General features: G+C 46.6%; 2 protein-coding genes across 6 annotated transcripts in view; both read right to left on the reverse strand.

The window, feature by feature from the left end:
- Window positions 1-1028: 1028 nt before the first annotated feature.
- NFRKB (nuclear factor related to kappaB binding protein) lies at window positions 1029-18685 on the reverse strand. 2 transcript variants are annotated; one of them, XM_062619926.1, is made up of 25 exons: window positions 18511-18685; window positions 17585-17786; window positions 17370-17497; window positions 15733-15907; window positions 15453-15554; window positions 14845-14918; window positions 14501-14585; window positions 13848-14028; window positions 13590-13698; window positions 13030-13156; window positions 11974-12039; window positions 10970-11049; window positions 10842-10885; window positions 10356-10413; window positions 9378-9552; window positions 8552-8658; window positions 8000-8123; window positions 7650-7729; window positions 6761-6981; window positions 6392-6662; window positions 5968-6186; window positions 4633-5418; window positions 3900-4006; window positions 3043-3178; window positions 1029-2316 (listed from the first exon to the last, which is right to left on the reverse strand). In XM_062619926.1, the coding sequence occupies exons 1-25, from the start codon at window positions 18643-18645 to the stop codon at window positions 2191-2193; spliced, it is 3918 nt and encodes a 1305-aa protein (XP_062475910.1). In that variant the 5' UTR covers window positions 18646-18685; the 3' UTR covers window positions 1029-2190. The 2 variants fall into 2 exon arrangements, with proteins under 2 accessions (XP_062475910.1, XP_062475909.1); XM_062619925.1 differs by having other exon boundaries at window positions 10356-10416.
- Window positions 18686-20653: 1968 nt separating this feature from the next.
- PRDM10 (PR/SET domain 10) overlaps window positions 20654-22795 on the reverse strand; it is a 38691-nt gene continuing 36549 nt past the window's right edge. For all 4 annotated transcript variants that reach the window (XM_062619959.1, XM_062619960.1, XM_062619957.1 and 1 more), the window contains one exon: window positions 20654-22673. In XM_062619959.1, coding sequence (XP_062475943.1) covers window positions 22437-22673 — 237 coding nt within the window. In that variant the 3' untranslated portion in view covers window positions 20654-22436. The remainder of the gene's footprint in view (window positions 22674-22795) is intronic.

Below are 22795 nucleotides of genomic sequence, written 5' to 3' on the forward strand. Positions count from 1 at the left end.
ACAAGTAACTCAAGCCCCCTCTGTGCCCTTCAGCCTACTGTGTACTAGCTAAAAGTTACTTATTAAACACAAGAGCTCTTTACCTGTAGTAGCTTAAGGGTTATTTTTCAACCTGAGTGAAAGCAACTCATCAGAGGGTGGCAGCTGAGCCACGGAACAGGCTTCTCTTTGTTCTTGGACATTGGGATGAAACACATCCCATCTAATCCAGCATGGAGCCATTTGGAATAAGCCCCCGCAGTGACTGCTGCTCTTTCCCCAAGGATCACAGCCTTCAAAAGCACAGAGAACAGGCCAAAGTGACCCAGCAAAGGTTGCTCAGAGGTTTACAACCAGTCTCAGCAAGAATCCTGAACTGCAGGACTCTTCCAAGCAGCAGCAACAATCTGAGATGCTCTGAACTCACAGCATTAGATACAGGTTTCTTGTTCTCATCTTAATACTGTCAAAGCTTCCTGTGTCCAGTGACAAATTCACATTTAAGGGCCTTCACACTGTAGCTATCCTTCAGCACTTGATGGTAGGTTTGGACATTGAAGAACTTGAACTTTATTAGTTACGAACAGAAGTAACACAGTGGGATTACCTTCATTATGTTTTGAATCCAGAGGGACTCTTTCACAGATCAGGAAGTCACTTGTCACCTCTTTAGTTTCTTATTTTAACTTCACAACTAAAAGGGATTAAGAGCATTCCCACTTCCCTCCCAAACCACAGCCCTCCTGCTGCCTCCTCAGTTAATGTACAAGAAAGGTACAAAGTCCCTTCATCCCTCCAAATGCTGTTCCTGAGGTGTCTGAACTGTAATTCAAGTGCTTGCTTTCAAATGGTGTACTGATGTGCTCTGCTTATTCCCTCTTTTGTTACTGAAATACCCCATTTCCTCTAACCTACCCCTGAAGTAGGTTAGATATTGTGCAGGACACAGCCCCAGCCCAGCACTGGAAAAGTGCTGAACTCCAAGACTGGGTTCCTTCAGCAGATTACATTCAATCACACAGGTCAAGAAAAAAGACTACAAGAGAAACCAGGTTAAAAACCATCTTACAGAGAAGATGGACAATCTATTAGCCCTTGGCAAGCCAGACAGTCATTGTACACAAAAAACAAGCTGTACAAAACCAAAAGGAGGTGGCAAAGAGATCTGTGAGGCTTTCTGCACTTTTATTCTTCTCCTGGTCCAACACATCTTCTGAGCTCACTCCAAGGAAGCTTCAAGGACACATCAGAACAGCCACAAATTCATCTCTGGGATGTGCAAACTTCAAACAAATTTACATAGAGATAAAACTGCAAAGGTAAAACCAAAACTAAAGGCCAGGATCATGGGTTAAAATATTCCTGCCGAGCCCAAGATACCACACGCTGGGTACAGCTGAAAGCATATGCCATACTTTTATAACCAGCTGCAGTCTTTTTTGACTGAAAAAGGGTTTATTTGTTGAAGACAAGTAAAGGAGGATCCTTCTGGTGAACATTTCCACTGCATCTGCTGCCAGGCTTGCTCATCCCATGACTTCCTCTATCTCCTCCGCTCCACACTCTTCGCCATGGTTACTCGCTCTATTACAGCCATAAACCGTCTTGACTCTCCTCCTGCCTTTGACATGGAAGCAGGATCTGTTCAAAAGGAGTTTGAGCTCAGGGATTGGGAAGAGCTACTTTAAAAGTCTATAAATAGGATGCTGAATGCATTAGGGGTCTACTTCCAGGCCGTGTTCCAAACTGGCGCCTGAGCCACCAGCCTAAGTCACCTATATTGACTCCAGCAAAAGGAGCATCTTCTTCAGGAATCTGAAAAGCCACTGATTAACCCCTTCCAAACACATCTCCCTGGTTAAGGAAGGCCCAAGCTCAGGTGCTTTGTCTACAACCCAGAATGAACAGAAATGCTATTCACAAAAAGCCCCTTGGACGGGAAGAGACCAAAGGAAAGGAAGATGTTCCTTAATCAGTGCCACCGAACTTGGCTCTATGTATCCAAACTGAAACATTTTGTTCTGTAGGTACAGCATCTCTTGCTGTGGATTGCTACCTAGACATCACAATGCTGACTCCAAACAGGCAACGTGACAGAATCCAGTCCCATCCCTCGCCATGGCTGTGGTTAAGCTGTCTTGGGTGGTGGGATGGAGGGTGACGGTGGTCTCAGGGAAGCTCCTGGACAGCGATCCGTTTTCTAACCAGTGTTCACAGCTGGTCTTGGGTCTGTTTTGGAGATGGAGCTGTTGTCACAACCACAGTGGAAACTGCTTTAGTGGAGCCAGACACTGTTCCCTGCTGGAGGTGGGAGGCTGGAACTGTTTGAATTCGCACCTGTTTGAAATGGAAAGGGAAGAACTCAGCTCATGTCAAGAACAACCTAGTGACACACTGCGCTGGTGTCACGCTCTGAAGCACGTCATCTGCTTCTGCTGCCAGCAGACGTTCCCGTCGATGAACAAGACCAAACACCGAAATGCATCAAGAACAGAGTATGTCACAAGGAGATCGCTCCATCCACTGTTCATGTGGGATGGTGGGAAGGGATTTCAGGATTAGAGTTGGAGACCTAAAAACTAGTTGGAATAAAAACCTACATGTCAGCTGCTTTTACGGGTTTTCTAAAGAAGGACTTGGATCCATTGGATAGTTCACTTATCAGACTTGTTTCTAGCAGCCATCAATGAAGATTTAATTCTTTGGAATTACAGAACACTTCAGTTTCCACACACTAAGAGGGATACCGAGGCAGTGATGTGGTTTCTTCCAGAGATGGTGATCCACAGAAGGCAAAGTATGTCTACAAGCAATCCTTCAAGCAGTTGGGGACACCTCCTGACAGGAGTTTTGGGTTTACTTTCATTATACTATCAGCACTTCAAGACCCATATGTGGATGGAGGGAAGGTGAAGGAGATGATGCACTGCACATGCTTAGTGCAGACACTAATGCTGTCTACCTGTACTTTTTATGGAACGCCACGTGTCAAAGTGTTAAATCCTCATGGAAATGCTAAATCCTAATAAAGCAAATGGTAACCCTCAGTCCAGCTGCCATTACCTGCGTGGCCTGGCCTTGCTGCTGGAGCTGCTGGAGCTGCTGTGCAGTCAGGAAACTCACAGGCTTGTTCCCAGCAATCAGTTTTGTCCCTGCTGGCATCGTAGTCAGAATGATATTTCTTCCTAAGCCACTGATGCTAAAGGAAGGAGAATTTGGAATGGTTAGTGAACAGCATAGCAGGGTAGGTCTTTTATATTCACAAGTTGTTCTTCACTTGCTAGGGGATGAAAGTTACTTATTAATGATTTTAAGTAGTGTTTTCCCCACAAAACTGGCCAATAAACAAGTTTATTGCTATTTTAATTACTTTCACATGAAATTATACCCCAGTTCTGCACCATGCACATCACTGGGTTACTCTGATTTGACCACAGCGCTTCTGAAGGAACACAGAAATAGCCAAGCATGCAGAATTCTGCCTTCAAATATTAGCTAAGGGAAACATGACCAGAATTTATGGAAGAATAAAGGGAAAGACTTCAGCATCTGAATGCCAGAGGGATTTTCACTGAGGCAGTTCACACATCCCTGGTTTCTTTAGCAGAGATGGCTTCAGTTTACATGTGGTTTTAGGTCTGTCACCAGGTTAATTCTTGCTCCAACACACAGAACTGATCTAATAGCTTGTTTCAAGGCAAAGATCGATTTTTCTTCAGTGTATTTGCTAGTTTATGTCTCAGGGCACATAAACTAAGACTGTTCTCACAGCCAGACACCATATTCCTTCAGTTCTTGCAGCCAGTGGACCTATTAACAGACTACAGGTCTATTCCACCTTCTGTTCCCCAGGAACCTGCTGAACACAGACCCTCCCTGGCCTATCTCTAAAGCCAAACTACTGGATGCAAAGTACTCACTTGGCCCCAAGGTTGCCCTTGATGATGGGGGCAGTCACCACGCTCTTGCCTTTCACTGGCTGGCTGATCACTGACAGAGGCACTGTTATTCGTGCTGGTAGCTTCCCCTAGAGAAGTTGAAGAACACATGAGGAGCCACAGGACGTTTAGCAGAGAAACTGCTTGACAACATGCAATTACTGCTCAGCTTGCTTTTTAGGAGCCCTGGGAGTAGAAACCAACAGCAGCTTTGCTGAGGGAATCTATGTTCCATTTTAGGCTCGTTGCAATTCACCTCCATCTTCACGGCCCTGAAAACCTGCAGCATCTTGGCACACTGGGAAGGATCATTGCAGCCATAACTTTTACCCTTAGGAAGCTATCGTAATGCAGCTTTCATGATCCAATTTATGGTGCCTTCTGCTCTGGGCATTAAAATGGCATTAAATGGGGAAAATTGGTAAAAAGAAGTTAATACAAGTAACAAGCACTTCTAGTTCTGGCACCACTCCAAGGGAAATGATTTCAGAGGTGCAAGGCTGAGCTGCACATGGTACAGATAAGCAAAGTTTATTTCAGAGGGAGGACATAGCTGTTTCCTGGTCATCCAGCATTTAGCTGTACTTCCACCACCACAAAGCTAGTTACAGACCCAGCTTCCACAGTACCCTGTGGATGGTTTTCAGACCCAAACCACCGTATTTCAGCATTGCCCTTTCTCACCCACCTCCAGAGAAACATTAGCATTACTTACTGCCTGGGATGTAGATACTACTGTGGTGCTGACGGGTACCTGCCGCACAGCAGTGGCTCCTGTGCTTATGGTTATGGGAGTCCCACCAGCTCCCGAGGCCACAGCAACTGCTTTGGACACTGTGGCACTCATGGTTGGTAAGGAGACAGCTGAGGTATGGACTGTGCCAGGCACGCTCACTGCTGAGGAGGAGGGTGCTTGCTTAGTGTGAGTAGCTACAGTAATAGTCTGCCCAGCTTTTTGGGGCATCACCCCCAGCCCCTGCACGATTCTTATGGTAGCAGCTGGCTTGGCCTCAGTGGATGCCACCGTAGTGATGGCTTTGCTCTTCTGATCTGCCACAGTCATGCCCAGCGCAGGCATCAGTCGGAAAGCAGAGCTTGTTGGCTCTGCAGTCTTTAAGTCAGGAGTCACTTTAACCACTGTGCTTCCAGCTGGGCTGGAAGAAGCAGAAGTGGCCGTGCTCGTCTTGGCTGGAGAATCAGCAGCCTGGACAGGATTGGATGTCACGTGCAAGGTTGCAGAGATGCCTTTCCCACTGGTGCTGCTTCCTGCAGCTGCCGTGAAGAGGTCCTGAGTCAGTTTGACTGTAGTGACTTGAGATTTGGCCAGCGTGGCCATCATGTCCGGGGTGATCCGCAGCACAGTCTGGCCCTTGGCATCGGTGGTGATGGAGGACGGGGGGAGGCGCAACACATCCTTCCCCTGGATCCGAAAGTTGGTCGCTGTGAGGGGGATGCCACTTCCCGGCTGGGTCTTCATGCCAAGCTGCCCTGTGATAGCCACCTGGAAGAGACCAGAGCAATGGCTTTATCAAACCAGGATGCAGTCCAAGTAGAACTTCCCTATAGGATGGTGTGTGCTCCCATCAGAATTGAAGCAAAATGATGCCAGCACTCAGGTATGCTACTCAAAAAACAGTTTTGGTTGACTATCAGATGGCATTCCCAAAACCATATACAACCTGGAATACCGTGGAGCTGATTTCTTTTCCAAACAAGATGAAGGACACATCAACATGTGAAGATGGTTCATTAAAGAACCTGCACTAACGCACTGATAACACGTTATCAACTTCACTTTCAGACTAAAGCCAAACCACTAGCTATTAGGAGGAAAATTAATATCCCAGCCAAAACCAGGATGCATCTGTACTCTATACTGCACAGGCTCTAATATACCAGGTCAACAACTATCTAAATCTGCATGGTAAATCAATTCATACAGCATTGTGGCTCACAACAGCTTTATCTTTTCACATCTGCTGTCACATCTGTCATGGCAAACAGGAAACAACTGGGTTGCAGAGCCAAACTCCTTGTCTCTCCCTCTCACCTGCTTGATGATGTTCTGGCCAGCCACATTCTGGATGACAGTGGTGGAGGACGTGCTTGTAGCAGAACTGCCTGGAGAGCTGGTTACTGGCTTGACAGCAGGACTGGGCGCTGCAGACAGTCCTGTCACAGTGATGCCTGTCTGTCCTGTCACGGAGCTTCCTGGTCTTTGCACCTGCACTGGGCTGGTTTGAGTTTTCACTGGGAGAGTCATCACTGCCTACAGCAAGACACACAGGCAGCCTGTGAGTGCACTAACACAGTACTAACAGTCTAATTCTTCTTTATATTGTGCTTTAGCTTGCAAGTTCTATGGACTTTTTCCTGTACTGCTCACTCCAAGCGAAAAACACCACACCAAAACACTAGAAGCAGTCAAGATGAGGAGTCAGAGTCACCCACCACTTCCACACAGCCAAACTCACCTGAGGGAGCACTTTGGTTTGCGTGGCTGTAGCTGGAACACGGATTTGAGGCACTGATGTAGGCTGCTGCTGCTGGGTTACCACTGGGGCTTGCTGAGACACGGCTGGGAGGCTGGACTGAGCAGTGACCACCCGGACCTGTGGCAGCCCTGAGGACGTAGTGTGACTGACCACCCGGGTGGGAGGTGCCTGTGGCCCAGGCTGTGAACTCTGGGCTGTGGAAAGCAATGTCCCCAGCTGTGGCATGGTAGGGGATGATACCAGAAGAACACTATGGGAAAGACAAAGCCAGCGGGTGAGCAAAGAAGTAGAAATGACTGAGAAAGGAGCAGCAACATTGACAAGTGATGTATGAGACAGCAGAAATACCTTTGGCTGGGTTTTGCTGGCTCTGATGCAGCACTAGATACGCTCTTGCTAACCACAGACACTGGAGGGGGTGAAATAGGTGTTGCTGGTAATGCTGGTGCAGTTGGTGTCACAGGAGTCACAGGAGTTGGTGGCATGCTGGAGTCACTCAGGCTCAGCTGGCTGGGCTCTGATGTGCTGCTGGGGACTGCTTTCACTGAACTCTCCTTGCTGCTGGACTTCTGCAAAGAAACCATGGCAAGAGTGAAGGTCCTCCCAAAAACTGGGTTTGAGTGAGCTGAGCACTTTAAGCTGAGCTCTGTATGGCTGTGATTGATGCCTCAGTGCTATATCCTGACCTCACACATGTCTGCCACCCTCAAGTGCAGCCACAAGTGGGATGGTGCGTTTGGCTGCTCCTATCCTCAGGGCAAAGTGCATCTCAGCTGTGACAAACATTCCTAAGGTGCACATTTCCACCTTGGTTAATTTGCCAACAGCAATTACTTTACTGATATTTGATATCAAAACCAACAAAAAGACATCCGAACCCAAACAGCTTCAGCACAGCAAGGTGGGGAGCAGAAGACGTGTTTCACACACTCTGCTACAGATTGACCTTAAAATGAGATCTGAAAGGCCATCCCTAAGATAAGGGGCACAAATGAATTCCACTGACCTCTCTGTTGACAACAGTGAGGAGAACAGCAGGAGCTGGAGGAGCAAAGTTCCCTCTTTCCCTCTTCGTTTTGTGCACTGGTGCTAGACCAACACTGACATTTATACCCATAAAGAATCAATAACTCAAATGTGTGATTTCCACCAGCCACTATGGATGCAGCATTTAAGGATTAAATGAAGCCTGTATCTCCTTCCCAATCCCAAAAGCATCTGTGCAAACCTGATTTACCATTTTAGCTGGAGGTTTTGGCTTCTGCTGAAGAGCTTTCTTGGCCTTTGCTGCAGCTGCTTGAGCCTGGTGGATCCGTTCTGCAAATCCAAATAAACAGTTAGAGCTCCTGGACATGAGCAAACTGATTTAAGAGGGGCCGGTTCAGAAGTGTTAGCTCGTCTTCAGACAAGAAACTGAACACACACGGTCATGCAATAGTGCAGAGTAAAAATACCAAGTCAAATTAGCCACAAAAGGCTGAAAATAAGACCCACAAGAAGTTGTGAGTATACATACATTGCACAGAGCATCCTATTTTACATAGAAATGCTTCAAACTGACACACTGCTCTGGAAGATTGGACTTACCAAACTCTTCCTCACTCCTGTCCCGGTGCAGGTAGATCCACAACTTGCGTCCAATGTCGTATTTCACACAGGGATCCTTCTCATAGTGTAATCGATCCAGAGCACCGCTAACAACAGTGTTAACCTGAAAGTGCAGGATTCACAGCATTATGTCTCTGCTTGGGCTAGCCAAAAGGCACAAACCACAAAGTAAAACCTCAGTAAGCTGCTAGCAGTTCTCATCTGAGGAAGAACTGACTGAGAGCAGCAGCACAGGGAGCTGTTTGCCACCTTGGGTTAAATGGAGCTTCCACTGAAGCTAAAAGCTCTGAAAATCAACTGTTTCTGAACTGTTTCTGATGGCACAGTGCTAATTCTATGGCTTTTCTGGCTGGTTTTTCTATCATCCTGAGTTTGGTGCAGGTTTGCAGAAGCACAGAGTAGTACACAGCTCCCTTTTCCTAACCAAAGCAGGGCAAAAATCATCAAGCCTTAGCTACGGAACACTGCCTGGGTCTGTGCAGTGTATTTAAGGGAGAATCTGTCTGAGGCCAGACATAAAAATCAACTTACTTGAGCACTTGTGACATCAGGAGCCAAGAACTGGGAATCTTTCAGCAGCTCACAGATTTCAGCACGAGTTCCTTCTCCATTAGGAAGGCGAGCAGCAGCATCACGAACTGAAACACAAAGTCAGAGCTTAAAACTTGCAGCTGCATTCAGGTACTTCAGCAGACACGTTTGGGTACTGCTTTCTTATCCCTGCTCTCACAGTGCTCACTGACACCTAGTCCCCATGATCCCTCAGAGGTATGAGCAGAGATTATAAAGGACCTTTTTAACGTACATCCACTGTGCCAGCTTTGTGCTAGGAGTGGTGAGCTGAACCACAGAAAGACTTCAGGGAACTGAAACCACCACTTGTTTTCCAGTTAAGCGAGTCTTGAGTGGAGACTCTCTTCGCCACTTCCCATTTTCTCCCAGATCAACAGCAGCATACAGCTGCTTTCTTTTCTACTTATTCCTGTTCCCAGCACTTCATAAAATCACAGAATGGTTTGGGTTGGAAAGGACCTTACGATTGCTCGGTCCCAACCCCTTGCCATGGGCAGGGACACCTCACACTAAACGATGTCACCCACGGCTCTGCAAAACCTGGCCTTGAACACTGCCAGGGATGAAGCATTCACTGCTTCTTTGGGTAACCCATTCCAGTGCCTCACCACCCTCACATGGAAGAACTTCATCACCTCTATTCCATGTAATTTATTTCTTCTTCACTTACATCACCCCATTCTGCCCACTGTTTCCCTTCATAATGCAGACTCCTAAACTCATTATTTGAGGAGTCAAGGAGCCTCTTTCATTCTGAAACACCTTTTCCTGGCCATCACCTTACCAAGGGACAAGATGGTGACATACGCTGGTCTGTCTGAGCGCAGCAGGGAATGCTCTCGGGCTTTGTTTAAGGAAGTTTCCTTGTCAAACACCCCCTTCACAGGACCAACAACTGACTCAAAGCCATGCATACGGAAAGTGAAGGCTTTGTGGGGCTGGCTGTAACGGTAACGCTCCTGTGTTTGGGAACAAGAAGACTGGATTTAGCAGGAAACATAAGGAGCAAAGTCTTAAGGCTTCTGCCACGTTTGTATTTCAGTTATTATCATTCTCTAGAATGATAATAACTGAAATCCACTCTCTAGAATGATAATAAAAAAAAGCTTTTAAAAATAATAGAAAGCAAGCTTTTCTAAAAGCTAAAGGCTCAAACACTACTGCATAAACTTACTGTGGATCACAGACTACTTCAACAAGATAAAGCACCACCTAAACCAAAGCGTGCAGGTGCAATACATGTGGTTCATTGTTAAGCAGCTGCACAGACTGGGGAGGTGTCAGAGGTACACCTTCTGCCTACCAAACACCCTTCCCCCAGCAACAAGAAACCCTTTCTTCCTCCTCTAATGCGGTAAAAGAGATTTCCTAGGGTTTTCCAACTTGCACCTACTAAGATAGAGAAGATAACTACATGCTTGGGTGCACTTATGGCCACATGTCTTCTGCTTGCACTTCTGCTCAACAGTTCTAGAGACAAGTCATCCTCATACGCTGGGGGATAGAATAGGAGATTGAAAGGTTGGTACTACCCATTTAAATGAATTTTGCCCAGTACTCATTGGAAATACAGATGGTTTTGAAGTGAGCAGCCAGTCTATGTTAGCAAGTCGTAATTAAGGCCTAGATACTTACTGCAAGAGAGAAGAAACTGCATTAACAAAGTTTGTGTAGAGTATAAAACTGCCATCCCATATCAATTCTCTTCAGCAGCCATTTGTTTCCACATGTGCATTTAAAACCAAGAGGATTTTCTTCTTACCTGCTCCTGAAACACACGTTTCTCCTCTCCGGTGCTAGGGCGGACTACGTAGTCAGTCCTTCTGAAACAAAGGTCACCATCAGTTCTGAGCAACAACAGTCCCAAAGAACATCCCAAAGGATGAGTCACCTCATGCTTTCTGCAAATCCCTCTGACCAATTTCTGAAAGCATTAATGTTAATATAAATAAGAGATCTTAAAATATGCTCTATGTGCTACCTGAAGGTAAGCCAGGACTGGAAATAGTCTCCTCACCAGGACATAAGTTAGATTACAGGCTTGCTCTGATAATACATGCAAACCTGGAGAAAACCAGCTGGTTTTGTGAAGTTACTGCATTTATACCATCACACTAGCAAGTTCCCTCCTGCCCCACGATGAGAAATCACTTTAAGCAACCAGCCCTTCAGATCCAGAGGAGCAAGGACCAAACTTCACAGCTGCAACACACGCTGCAGAAGCTGCCAAGCAGTATTAGTTACTTACACTCTAGGAACCGGCATGGTGGCATCTGAGCTGTCTTCATTTTCCTATCAGAAAGCAGAGAAATGTCAGTGCTGGATATAACCCTGCCAGGTTTTGTGCTGGGGAAGGCGATAATGTTTCTGACTCACTTTGAAAAAAGTCTGGTCTTTGGTCTCCAACCAGAGCTGAAAGAGTGCTGCCAACTCCTTCTCATGATCTTGGCACGTACCTAGTCCAAGAAATCAGGGAAAATAGGAAACATAAGTCCTTTATTTGTTATAAAGCCGCCTCTTACTGCTTTCCCCTCTCTATGCCTCACCAGTCACAAGGCATCTCCCACACCACAGATGCTCCAATTTCAATACCTGAAGACATCCAGGGTGTACAAAAGTGCTAAAACCCTGTTATTCCCCCGTGTTGGTACAAAGGACCCTGTTTCAACTCCCTACATAGTGGGCAAGGCACTGTTTGAGTCACAGCCACCTAATACTTGCAGATGGTTCCTTCTCTCCAGATAATTCCAGTCACCGAGTCCAGGAGCAGAAACACATTTCTGCATAACTTCCACCAAAAACCGTGGCAGGGACCAGAGGAATTGCTTCCCGACTCCAAATCTCTGCCACTTGAAACCTATAAATCTGATTGCTGGAATTGTTATAGTTAAGAATGGAAAACTCTTGCTAGCAGCTAAATGAACAAACATAACCACAAGCCATCTGTAATTCAGTCAGTACGAGCCTAGGCACGTTGATTATCAATTTGCTCTTTAGTTTCTAAGAATGAGAACAGTATCAGTTTGCTCCACAGAGGAGCTTAATTCATTTGTAAGAATTAATAACTACTCAGAACAACCAGAAGGGATGCTCCACAGAAGGAAAACATGAAGGTGTTCAGATTTGAAGGGCGTTACTGTTAGGTCAGCGACATAAATACAGTCCAGTGCCTTTGTTCACTACTTGCCTGCTGCTCATACTAACCTCAAATCCCAACTAACCTCTGTCTGCTCATACTAACCTCAAATCCAAACCACATCTGTGCTCAGATAAAGGAAAAGGTCCAACAAACGAATTAACAGATCTGTCTGAAAAGTAGAGTCCTGAAGAGAACAACAAAACTGTCCTAGAGTGGAAATCCCAGAACATGAAATACTCACCAAGCAATTTCCACTGCTGAGTTTTCTCCTTGAATTCAACATAAGGGGAGAAGCTGGAAGGAACATCTACAATGAAAAGTGCCTGTGTCAGAGACATCGTACAGTCATCCAACCACCCAGATCCTACTGTGGTAGTGCAAGCTGTTGAGTTAGACTCATAAGGACAGATAAAGCACTTCAAGTGAAGGGCACCTCTACATCTAGACTCGCCCAAAGGGAAGGTAAACATCTCACAGTAACAGTGCAAGCACAAGAAAAGGACAGAACAGGATAATGAGTCTTTCACTGAGATCCTGTTTATGCTGTGAGACACCGGGAACTGTTACTGTATGGTAACTATCCCTAGGCTCATGGGAAGCAGACTCAGGGTTTAGAGTATTCACCAGTATTACAGAGAACATCAAATATTCCTCCTGCAAAGGCCACTACAATCCACACTGTCTATCCCTTTAAAACTTCCCACTAAGCAAGTGAGAGCCACAGAGTAATTTAGTTGGAAAGGAACGCCTGCAGCTTGAGCCTCGGGTCAAAGCCAACTACATGTTTCCAGGGGCTTGCTCAAGGCATCATCTAGTTTATGTTTTATCATCTCCAAAGACAATTCATTTCTTCCTGCTTCAAAGCTTCCACCTGAAGTGTGTGATCTGAGCAGGATAAACTGTCCAGAGGCACTTCCACACATGTTTTTGCATACTCAGGAATCAAACTGAGTCTTATCTACTACCCACACACAAAACAGGCCTGCCACAAGCCATGAAGCCCATCACAGAAACACTGTCAACAGCACAATGATTTATTGTTGTGATGAATTAAACGTTGATTTGAGCTGGCACAGATCGCCCAAAGGAGTGGTAAATGCCTCATCCTTGGCAGTGCTCAACAGGGCTTGGAGCAACCTGGTCTAGTGTGAGGTGTCCCTGCCCATGGCAGAGGGCTGGAACTGGATGAGCTTAAGGTCCTTTCCAACCCAAACCATTCTATGACTCTATAATATAAACCAGCCCTGATCAGAACTGAGGTATAAGCATCATGAGTATTGTTAACAGCCATTCTCACCTCTGCTGTCACCCGTCAAGTACTGCAAGGCGGGTAGCACCAGTTCAGACCAGTTAGGGGCAAAGGAGAACCAGTTATTTAGTGCACTGGCAGGAGAAGATTGCCAATCTAGAACTTTATCTTCAAGCTGGAGAGAAAAAGAAATACTCTATTAAAGGTCTCACACTTTATGGCTGTTTGAATAGAAAAGAGCTGAACACAGCCAGGGGACAAGGAGATTTTTAGGTATGAAAATAATCACCTGGCATTTTCAAGTAACCATCACAAGGTATTTCAGGCAACAGACACCACAAAGGGGAAGAAACTTCCCCGCCATCTCTGCCCTTCACATACAGAATGTATCTAACCATGACCTAAAGAATACGTATGGAAAGACTTACAGATTAAACTGACTAAATTTATGTTTACAACAGGATGTGGTGTGCACTCCCAAAGGGTTTCATCTCTTTAGTAAGTAACCTACTACCACGTGGGACAACTCTGAAGAAGAATCACCATTACACAGCCATAAACCCCTCTATCCCCTGCAAACGCTCCCAGATAAGTGGGTGGCTCCTTACAACAGAAAGAGTAGCAGGTCCTTCCAGATACAGTATCTCCAAAAGAAGGCAAAAGAAGTTGGAAGAGATTTCATTTATTCCAAGGCATGGCTTCATCTCTTCGAGAGGTCTGCAAATGAAAGAGAGCACAAGCAGAGGAAGTTCCCTGAGTAAATATTCACCTTCATACACAGCAATAAAAGCTATGCATTTCACAAGCTACACAAACCCAAACCCTACAGAAGTCCCACAGAAAACTGGGGCCTCTGAAGCACTTACTCCTCTTTGACAGATGACAAGGGGATGGGGGAAGGATCCTGAGACATTGATGGGATCCCATCTGCGTTGCTAAGAGAGTCAGCCAAATCTTCCACCTCGGATTTAATAATCTTCAGCTTTTTTTTCTTCTTATCATCCTTTTCCTTCACCTTTTTCTTGAGGGTTGCAAGGTCAAATAAAGCTTTAGATGTAAAAGGTAAGAAGGACAATTAAAAAGCTTCTTAGCATATTTCAATGAGAGTCATAAACTATATATTTCAACATCCATTCAGAAATGTAGGTAGCGTGTAGGTAGGACTCATTCACACATCATTTATTCCATCTTCCCAGTCATTTCTATGAATCTTTGGGTTTCCCTTCAATGCACTCTGATTTAATAGAAAACCTTTAGTTTTTATATGAAATTAGAAAGGCAAAGGAGCTGCTGAGAGCAGAGATACAAATGGCATGTCATCAATTAGCTGAATGCACCTTCAGTGGGAACTGGAGTTGGCTGTGAGCTACTGAAACGGAGCAACTCCCAACCGCAGCATGGTCAGCAGCTACGTGAAGAGCAAAAGGATACAACAATCCATCAAGACCAGATCCCTCCTGAGCTCTTCCTACACACAGGATACCCTGTGGTACACAATTCTGGTGTCCAAGGCACTGACCTGCTAAGGAACCTTTCCTGCCAGCATTCACTCGGGTCATGATGTCCTCAAGAGTCACGTCTGTTGTAACTAGATCAGGGTGGTCCTGCACAGGACAACGGGACAGAAATGAAAACTGGGAAAGGACAAAGTGTGTGAAGCTAACAACGAGGGTACAGAAGATAACCCAAGTTCTGAAGGGCATCCAAATACATGTTACAATAAAGGGCTGAAGGATGCTTCTCTGCACCCCAAAAAGTAGCAGTCATTTTGCCACCCACAAGTACCCTGGGCTCTATGGCTAACAGAGAGAAGACTAAGAGTTAAAATGCAGTCCCACCCCCCCCAACTCTGTAACATCTTACAGGGTGCCGTTTTCGTTTCTCATGGTGCTTCTTCAGCATCATCTTCACATCATCCTCCCCAATTTCTATCTTGTCTGCAGGGAAAAAACATGTTATTCAGGTTATGTGCACAGCGAGACACTTCTCAGAATGCCATTTTCTGTCCATTCCCATGTCAACCAATCCTTAAATTTCAATGACAAAATTTTCCTTACTCCAATTTCTTTTAACCAAACAGTTTATTTCAATACTTTCTTCCTTGGTTCATCAGATTTCATTGCTGATGCAAGTATGGAAGTGAAGAGAAGCAAGAACTAGCAGGGCCACATGAAGGGTTTACAGACTTGATTACAGTAACATATACACCAAGATATTTCTAACGCGACTATGCTAACGCCTCAGACTTTAAAGGCAACATATAACAGAGAAATCAGCAGCCTTCCAAGGAGAACAAGATTCAGTAGGATGAGCCAACAAGATTAAACTGGAAGAGCCATCTCCTTTGGAGACTGCAAAAATGAAGCACTACAACACTTCCCATCAAACCATCAATTTTCAGACTGATTCTTGCAGGCTCTCAAAATCATTCTCACCCCTAAATCTGTATCAACCCCTAGTTTGGTTCTCACCTGCTGTTTTCATGTCCAAGGTTGACAACGTGGGGATCACTCTCAGAGGAACTGGTGGACTTGGGCAACGTGATGGAGAACTTGGAGGCCAGGCACTTAGATCTAAACCACAGAAATAAAGATATCTCTGCAATTCCTAACACCAATCTACATTAATTCTGTTATCACAGCCAAAAAACTGGAGTCCAGTTTCAGTCCTTCTATCAAAGACACTGTTCCCACATCAAAATCTGCTGTTCTCCATTCACACCTCTAGTCTTTAGCTCAACGCAGGCATTACCTTCTTCATCAGAAGACAAGGTGGTGTCTCCACACTCCTCTTTCACTTCCCTCAGAATCTTCAGGTAGCGCCGATGTGTCCGTCTGTCCCGTTCTTCCGAGTCATAGGTGGGTGTGAAGTGCTTCCTCCTCATGGTCATCTCAGGGCCTCCTTTCCTGGCTAATTCCAGCAGGTACTGGAAGATGAAACACATGTCATGTTAGTTGTCTCAGCTATAGCATTGGAATCCACAACAGGTAAGCTCAACTCATGCTTTCAGCAAGTTTAACGTGGGGTAAGTACCTCAGTTCTTTATGAAGTGGTAGCCCTCAAGCAGTATCAGTATCTGCCACACACTTGATTTTAAGACCAGCATTTTAGACCAATATTAAAAGGAGGAAAAAGGCAAAGTGAAATTCCCACACCTTCCTGTGCACACATGGCAGTAACTCCCTGTCATTGTACCTGGACTGTTGAGAAGAACCTAATCATAGCTCTGAGATCCACTTATGCAGCTTCCATGTCAAATACATAACACAGACATGGAACACTGCCTCTTTTGAAGGAAACACTCTACACCCCTTATGGCTACAGAGGAAATAACTCTGCCCAGAGAAGCTGTGGCTGCCCCATCCCTGGCAGTGTTCAAAGCCAAATTGGACGGGGCTTGGAGCAACCTGCTCTAGTGGAAGGTGTCCCTGCCACAACTGGATGAGCTGTGAAGTCCCTTCCAACCCAAAAAACTCTGTGATTCTATGGACTTCCTACACACTTCCACATACTTTTTCCCACATCACTGTGGGGCGTTTTGGAAAGACAGACTTTCCTCTCCATCCATGCACCCTGTATGATTCAATGTCTAAGTGTAATGAAATTATGTGGGCAAGTATTTACAATGCAGAGACTATATTCAGCAGTTAGCAGAGAACAGCATTCACAAAGGAAGATTTGATCATGGATTTACAGGCATCATAATCAGGGGTTTGTATTTATTCCATACCAGTGGCCAATGAAGCTGGGAAATTCATATAAGTACATACTGGGCACCCTCACTTGTTTCAGAATGACAGAAACAGTAGAAAATGAAGGCAGAATAACTTGTTAATAGGACAACAAGGTGTAAAGGGGCAAATGCAGGAAACGGGACAAAGTGGGCATGGACAAAAGATGCTCTACACAAGCAAGAGCTATGGGAGTTTCAAAACCTGAAAACTGCAAACAACAATTCTGGTATTCTCGTAAGGGCTACAAAAAAAAAGCAACCCACAGAAAGAAAAGACCTCTGAGAATTGTGAATGCACAAATACCAGGACACTTTGTTGTGAAGACAACATTATCTGTTGCCAAACACAAGAAAGCACAGACTCCCAGCCTGGTTTTGGCTGGAAGTGACCTTAAAGCTCATGAAGTTCCAACCCCTGCCACAGGCAGGGACACCTTCCACTAGAGCAGCTTGCTCCAAGCCCCTGTGTCCAACCTGGCCTTGAACACTGCCACAGCTTCTCTGGGCACCCTGTGCCAGCGCCTCAGCACCCTCACAGGGAAGAACTTCTGCCTTAGAGCTCATCTCACCCTCATAGTAAAGAGCTTCCTAATGTCTAATCCCAATCTCCCCTCTTTCAGTTTAACCTTCCAGTTCAAGCAGCGATGACACTCACGTTGCGGGAAGCAAGGATCTGCTTGAGCAGCCGGTAGAAGTACTGCTGCTGGGCGCTCAGGTACCGCTTGTACTGCGACTTGAAACAGAGCTGCCGGTACTTCACCACTTCGGGATTGAAGTGTCCATCTGGAAGAGGTAAAAAGCACTGGAGTTCCTCACCGCCAGCTGAGGCATGAACCCCGACAGCACCCGGTGTTTGTTACACTCACTGACCACGGAAAAGCTTCTGGGCGATGTGGAGCGGGTTCCCGAAGCGGAAGTTTTCGCCGCTGAACAAGGCGGTGATGAGCTTGTTCTGGTGCTCCCGGTTGTTTTCAGGGAAGCGAGGCAGGAATTTCTTCAGGTGCTCTCGCTGGGCATCCGTCAGCACCTCCTGCCACGTAGACAAGCTGACAACGTCAAAGAAGATCTCGGGCTAAAGAAAGCCGAAAACAAGAGTGAAGGAAATGAGTCGATGTCCTGGACAATCCTCTAGCCCTTAAGGCTCTCTGGGGTGAAGTAACACAAGTCGTGGCAGCGTCTCACCAAATGCAGAATACAACAGGGCATGAAGAGGAAAGTGAAGGAATTTATGATACTAATAGCAACAAGACAGTCAACTCGAAACCAACAGTACTTTCTTCAAGGCAATTTTAAAGTAAAGGAAAAAGAATGTATCAGAATAGTATTAAAAGATGTCTTCATAGAATCAGAATCCCAGGCTGGTTTGGGTTGGAAAGGACCTTAAAGCTCATCCTGTTCCAACCCCTGCCATGGGCAGGGACACCTTTCACTAGAGAAGCTTGCTCCAAGCCCCTGTGTGCAACCTGGCCTTGAACACTGCCAGGGATGGAGCATTTACCTCTCTGTAGTAAAGAGGTGCCTCAGCACCCTCACAGGGAAGAACTTCTGCCTTGGATCTGACCTGAACTTCCCCTGTTTCAGTCTGAACCTGTCACCCCTTGTTCTATCGCTACAGCCCCTGATGCAGAGCCCCTCCCCAGCACCCTTGTATCCCCCTTCAGATACAGGAAGGCTGGAGCTCTTCCCCAGGCCAGTCAGAAACACTCCCCTCCTCCCAGTTTTCTCTAAGCCCCATAGGAGAGAGTTAAACACGTTCATGAAGGCTCTGTGAAGATAAAGCACCGCAGGCTACTCACATCCTCCAACAGGTCCTCAGGCAGGCTGACCCTGGTGGTGCCCAGCATGCAGTCCTCCATGATGCGGGTCCTGCCTCCATCCCCGCAGGGTCCCAGCTCCAGGGGGTCGGTCAGCATGTGATCCAGGGAGTCCATGCTTCACCCCGGCCTGCTCCTGAGCAACAGCAGCGAGGCCCTCAACAACCCGAAATGCCTACCCCAGGTGAGGAATAATGGAGAAGGAGCTTATTTAAAGTCAAGGGCGCTGAGATAACTAAGAGATCATAAAACGAATGCAACTGTTCCATCCCAACACCAGTCAGGCCAACAGAGCGCTTCACACTGTGAGGCATGCCCTGGGACAGGCAGACTGGGAAGCAGAGGTGACCCCCTTCAATCTGCTTGCCACCTTCAAGCTGTTATCAATACAGAACGGGAAAATAACAGATGTAAAGCCTCAAAACTCTTGTCAATAGAGGTAAATAACAGGATAACAACATACCTAAAGCCTAAAAGCGATATTAATGCGCGAACCCGACTTCTCCAGCCTTCAACTTGCACCCATGAGCCCCGTCCCCCCTCACGCACCAGCTGACACCGCCTCACGAACCACCTTAAACCGACTCTGAGCACAGGGCCGGCAACCGGATAACCCCCCTCACTCCATAGCCGCTACCCCGGCTCGGGGCGCGGCTCTCACAGCACCAGCACCGCGGTCACCCCCTCACCGGGCCCGGCGAGCAGCGGGAGGGGATGCGGGGATCCGGAGCTCCGCGGCCCAGGCCCGGCTCCCCTCAGCCCCGGCGCCGAGCGCTGCCCGCGGTGAGGGGGCACCCGTGAGGGGCCCGGCCCGCACCGGAAGGCGGAAGGCGGGCGGTCACAGCGCATGCGCGATGGTGTTCCCTCACCGCGCCTGCGCGGGGCTCACCCCCTCTTCCTCCGTGTCGCGACAGAGCGCGTCGCGATAGGGCAACCCCCCCCCTCCCCCCCATCGGCTTTGGTCCAAGTGAAGAGCCGTGATTGTGGTTTGTAGAAAAAAAAAGGGGGGGGTAAGGTTTATTAATGGGGTTTTTGTACAGCTGCGGGGTTGCACAAGACGATGAGCACGACAACGGTCACCACCGTACAGTAACAGACACAGTTAAATAGGAGGGGTGCGACGTGGGGGGGGGGGGGGGCTCGGCTACGAGTGGTTTGGTTGGTGGGAAAAGGGCGTATTTGGACCCAAAAATGCCACGGTCCAGCAAGACGTTTGCTGGCACTCAACTGCGGGCCATTAGGGCGCGGGTTTGGGTTGCTCTGGTTTAAAGGTAATACTAAATCGTGTCCTTTCTGCACTGCAGAAATGGGGGTAATCCATGCACTATTGTCTGCGTCCATGGTGGCGGTGTCTTTTAAGTCCATGGCGTTGCGTTCGTGTCTTACTTTGGAAGGAAAATTCATCGTATTCCCAGATCCCGGGATGGTGCTGTGGCGACGAGGCACGTGTTTAACACGGGACACCATGACTTCCTTAATGGATTGCCTGGCCGATGGCATGAGTGTGCTGCTGTTGCGGTGGGACAGAGTAGAAACTTTGCTAAGGAAGACTGGAGTGCAAAGAGGCTGGTTTAGGATTGGTTTTAGCCTTTGGGGATAGTTCACAGCTTTAAACAAGTCTCCTCCTGTGATTCTTTCCAGTAAACATAAATAGAGCAAAACAGGTTTTACACCCCTCATCTCCAGTACCATTAAGGCAAACTCATTTGATGTTACAGACTTTTACACCTTTAAGATACCTCTTGTAGTGCAGTATCCCATTTCCAAGTCTCCTACTTTCCTGCTATTCACACCATTTTTGACTTGGTACAAGAGCATATAGCAGCCTAAGGAAAGCCAACACAAATCTCCCTTCTATTCTCCTACACCAACATCATTGCAATGCCCAGCACTGGAATTCAACAGTCCTCAGGAACATGACTTCATTGGATCAGCAGGAACCACACTCAAGTTGATGGGCTCCCAGGTGTGCTGAATTTAAAGACACTGATCACTGCGTTTGACTAAATGGAAGCTCATGGACTTCACCAACCTCAGGAATGCCCCATACAGTGGTACCCAGGAACAAGTTAATCCATATTTTGGCAAGTCACCTCAAAGCTCCCTCAAAACACCTCTGCCTGGCCAGTGTTCTCCATGTGATTTATCTCCTCACACACAGTCACTCCTTCCACACCATATTAACAGATGTGTTAAGTACCAAAAGCAATACCTGCTACAAGGCTTCGCCCAGAAGAAACCAGACTTCCTCTTGTCCAGTCCAAGTGTGAAGCTCCCAAAGAGCTTTAACTCCATCAGGGCTGATCCCACAACATCTGTGGAGCTTGCCCACCTGTGTAATCCTCATCTAGATCTGGAGTACTTAGGTCAAGGAGTTGCACATTCACACGCTGTGGCACAGAGAAAACTAACCCAGAAAACCTCTCTCATTTCTTCAGTCTCACAGGCCATAAAGACAAAAGATCCTTCTTTGCTTGTGTTTTATAAATACACGTATGCTGTTGTGCACAGACAATCGGGGGTGAGTTTTCAGGCAGTGATTGGAAGTTTAGACAGACACAGTACATCCCATCAGGAGTCAATGGAGTTGTAGTTCTATTTTTGCACATACCAGAATGCATTAAATAACCAACAAATAAAAGGATTATGCAAGAAAAAAAATGATAATTACACTGCCTTGAAAAGATAAACCTGCTCTTTCCCTTTCTCCTGGTCAAGCATGGCATGAATTCTGGACATAGACCAGGCCTACCAAAGCAGGAAACCCTCAGAGATGGCTTTGTGTCCCATAAACAGTGGTCCACTAGCGTGTTTCTTGTATGCTTCCTGAGTCCAGGGCTGGTCATCTTATGGAAATGTCCAAAGAAATTAACTGCATTGTTAACAAGGCTTTTGGGGGAAGAAAATAGAGTAACCAACTCTCCATCCAGTCTTCAAGGGGAAAAATGGTGACAACAGAGATAACTACCCTGCCTCTTCAGAGGTATGCTCCTGCACCCTCATGTTCTCCTGGCACAGCTACCTTTAGGTTACAGCAGAAGCTGCTACATAGGCTAAGGTGAACCCTTTTTGTCTGTTTTACTGGGCAAAAAGGTGATTTTCCCTGCAAATACTGGAAGGGAAAAAGAGATAACAGTGGCTGTGTAATACCCTTATGTGCTGCTACAACCTCCATCAGTTTGCTCCAAACAACACGGGTTTAAGACTGCACTTTTCCTTCTTTTGGAAGGTGGTAAACTAGGGCAGGGCAGGCAGCATGTAAACAGTTCTTGAGGGCTGGAAAAATGAGAATAATAATTTAATGGACTGCTTGGACACATCTTCACAGCTTCATAGTTACATCCATCCCCTCACATGGACACTTGGCTGCTGCTGCTCTTTCTCTCCAGGCAGTCTGCTCGCAGCGAGCAGATGATGTTCCCTTTCACCTTGGCTGCTGAAACGAGGACATTGGAAGCGGTTCTGCCCTATTCTAGCTATTTACACAATGGCCTCCTCTTTAACAGCTCCTAGTAAAAACATACATACATCATCAGCCAGTTAGCCTTCCATTAGGGAAGCTTTTTCCCCATAAAATTGAAGTAACAAGTTGTTTACTGGAGACACTTCCAAAAAGGAAAAGTAAGGGTCAGCAGACATGCCCAAAATCAAGTCCAGAGCAAGCAGAAGTTTTACTTCTCCTCTTGTCCTTTTCGTTAAAAGCTGCATAAAGTAACAGCCCAGAAGGATTTTGAGGGTACTTCTTCATGGTCACCAGGGACTTGAACCCTCTTAAAGCGTTAACAAGAGCTCCAAGATTTTAGTTGAAGTGAGCATATACTTTAAACCATATTTAACCCCAGCATACCCATCGATCTGGGCTCGGGGGGGAGGTGACAAGTACGAGCAAGAGACACCACAAGGCTTCTTCATTCATGTTCTGCTGAGAAAGTTCTGGGTTTAGAGATGTGCACCTCGCTGCTGCCGCTCCCATTGGTGGTTGTAGTGATGATGTACTGGGTGGTGGGCTGCTGAGTGCTTGTTTGGGATTCCAAGGTATCCGTGGGGACTGGGGGCTGGGGAACGCCGACCTGGACCTCACTGGGGAGCGAAGAGTTTTGTTTGGCTTCCAGATCAGGCTGACCTTCAGATATCACATAGTGAGTCTGCATGGGGAATATGGAAAATCATCATCATTGCACCTTGTCTAAGTTCCCTGTTCTAATTGTCTGTAGCTTTCCTGTTGCTGTGCTGGAGACATTTTGGTATGAACTTGGAAATTAAGTTT

The sequence above is a fragment of the Pezoporus occidentalis genome, unplaced genomic scaffold, assembly GCF_034315485.1.
Source record: "Pezoporus occidentalis ecotype Australia unplaced genomic scaffold, CSIRO_AGI_Poc_V1 ctg216, whole genome shotgun sequence".
Classification (NCBI taxonomy): domain Eukaryota; kingdom Metazoa; phylum Chordata; class Aves; order Psittaciformes; family Psittacidae; genus Pezoporus; species Pezoporus occidentalis.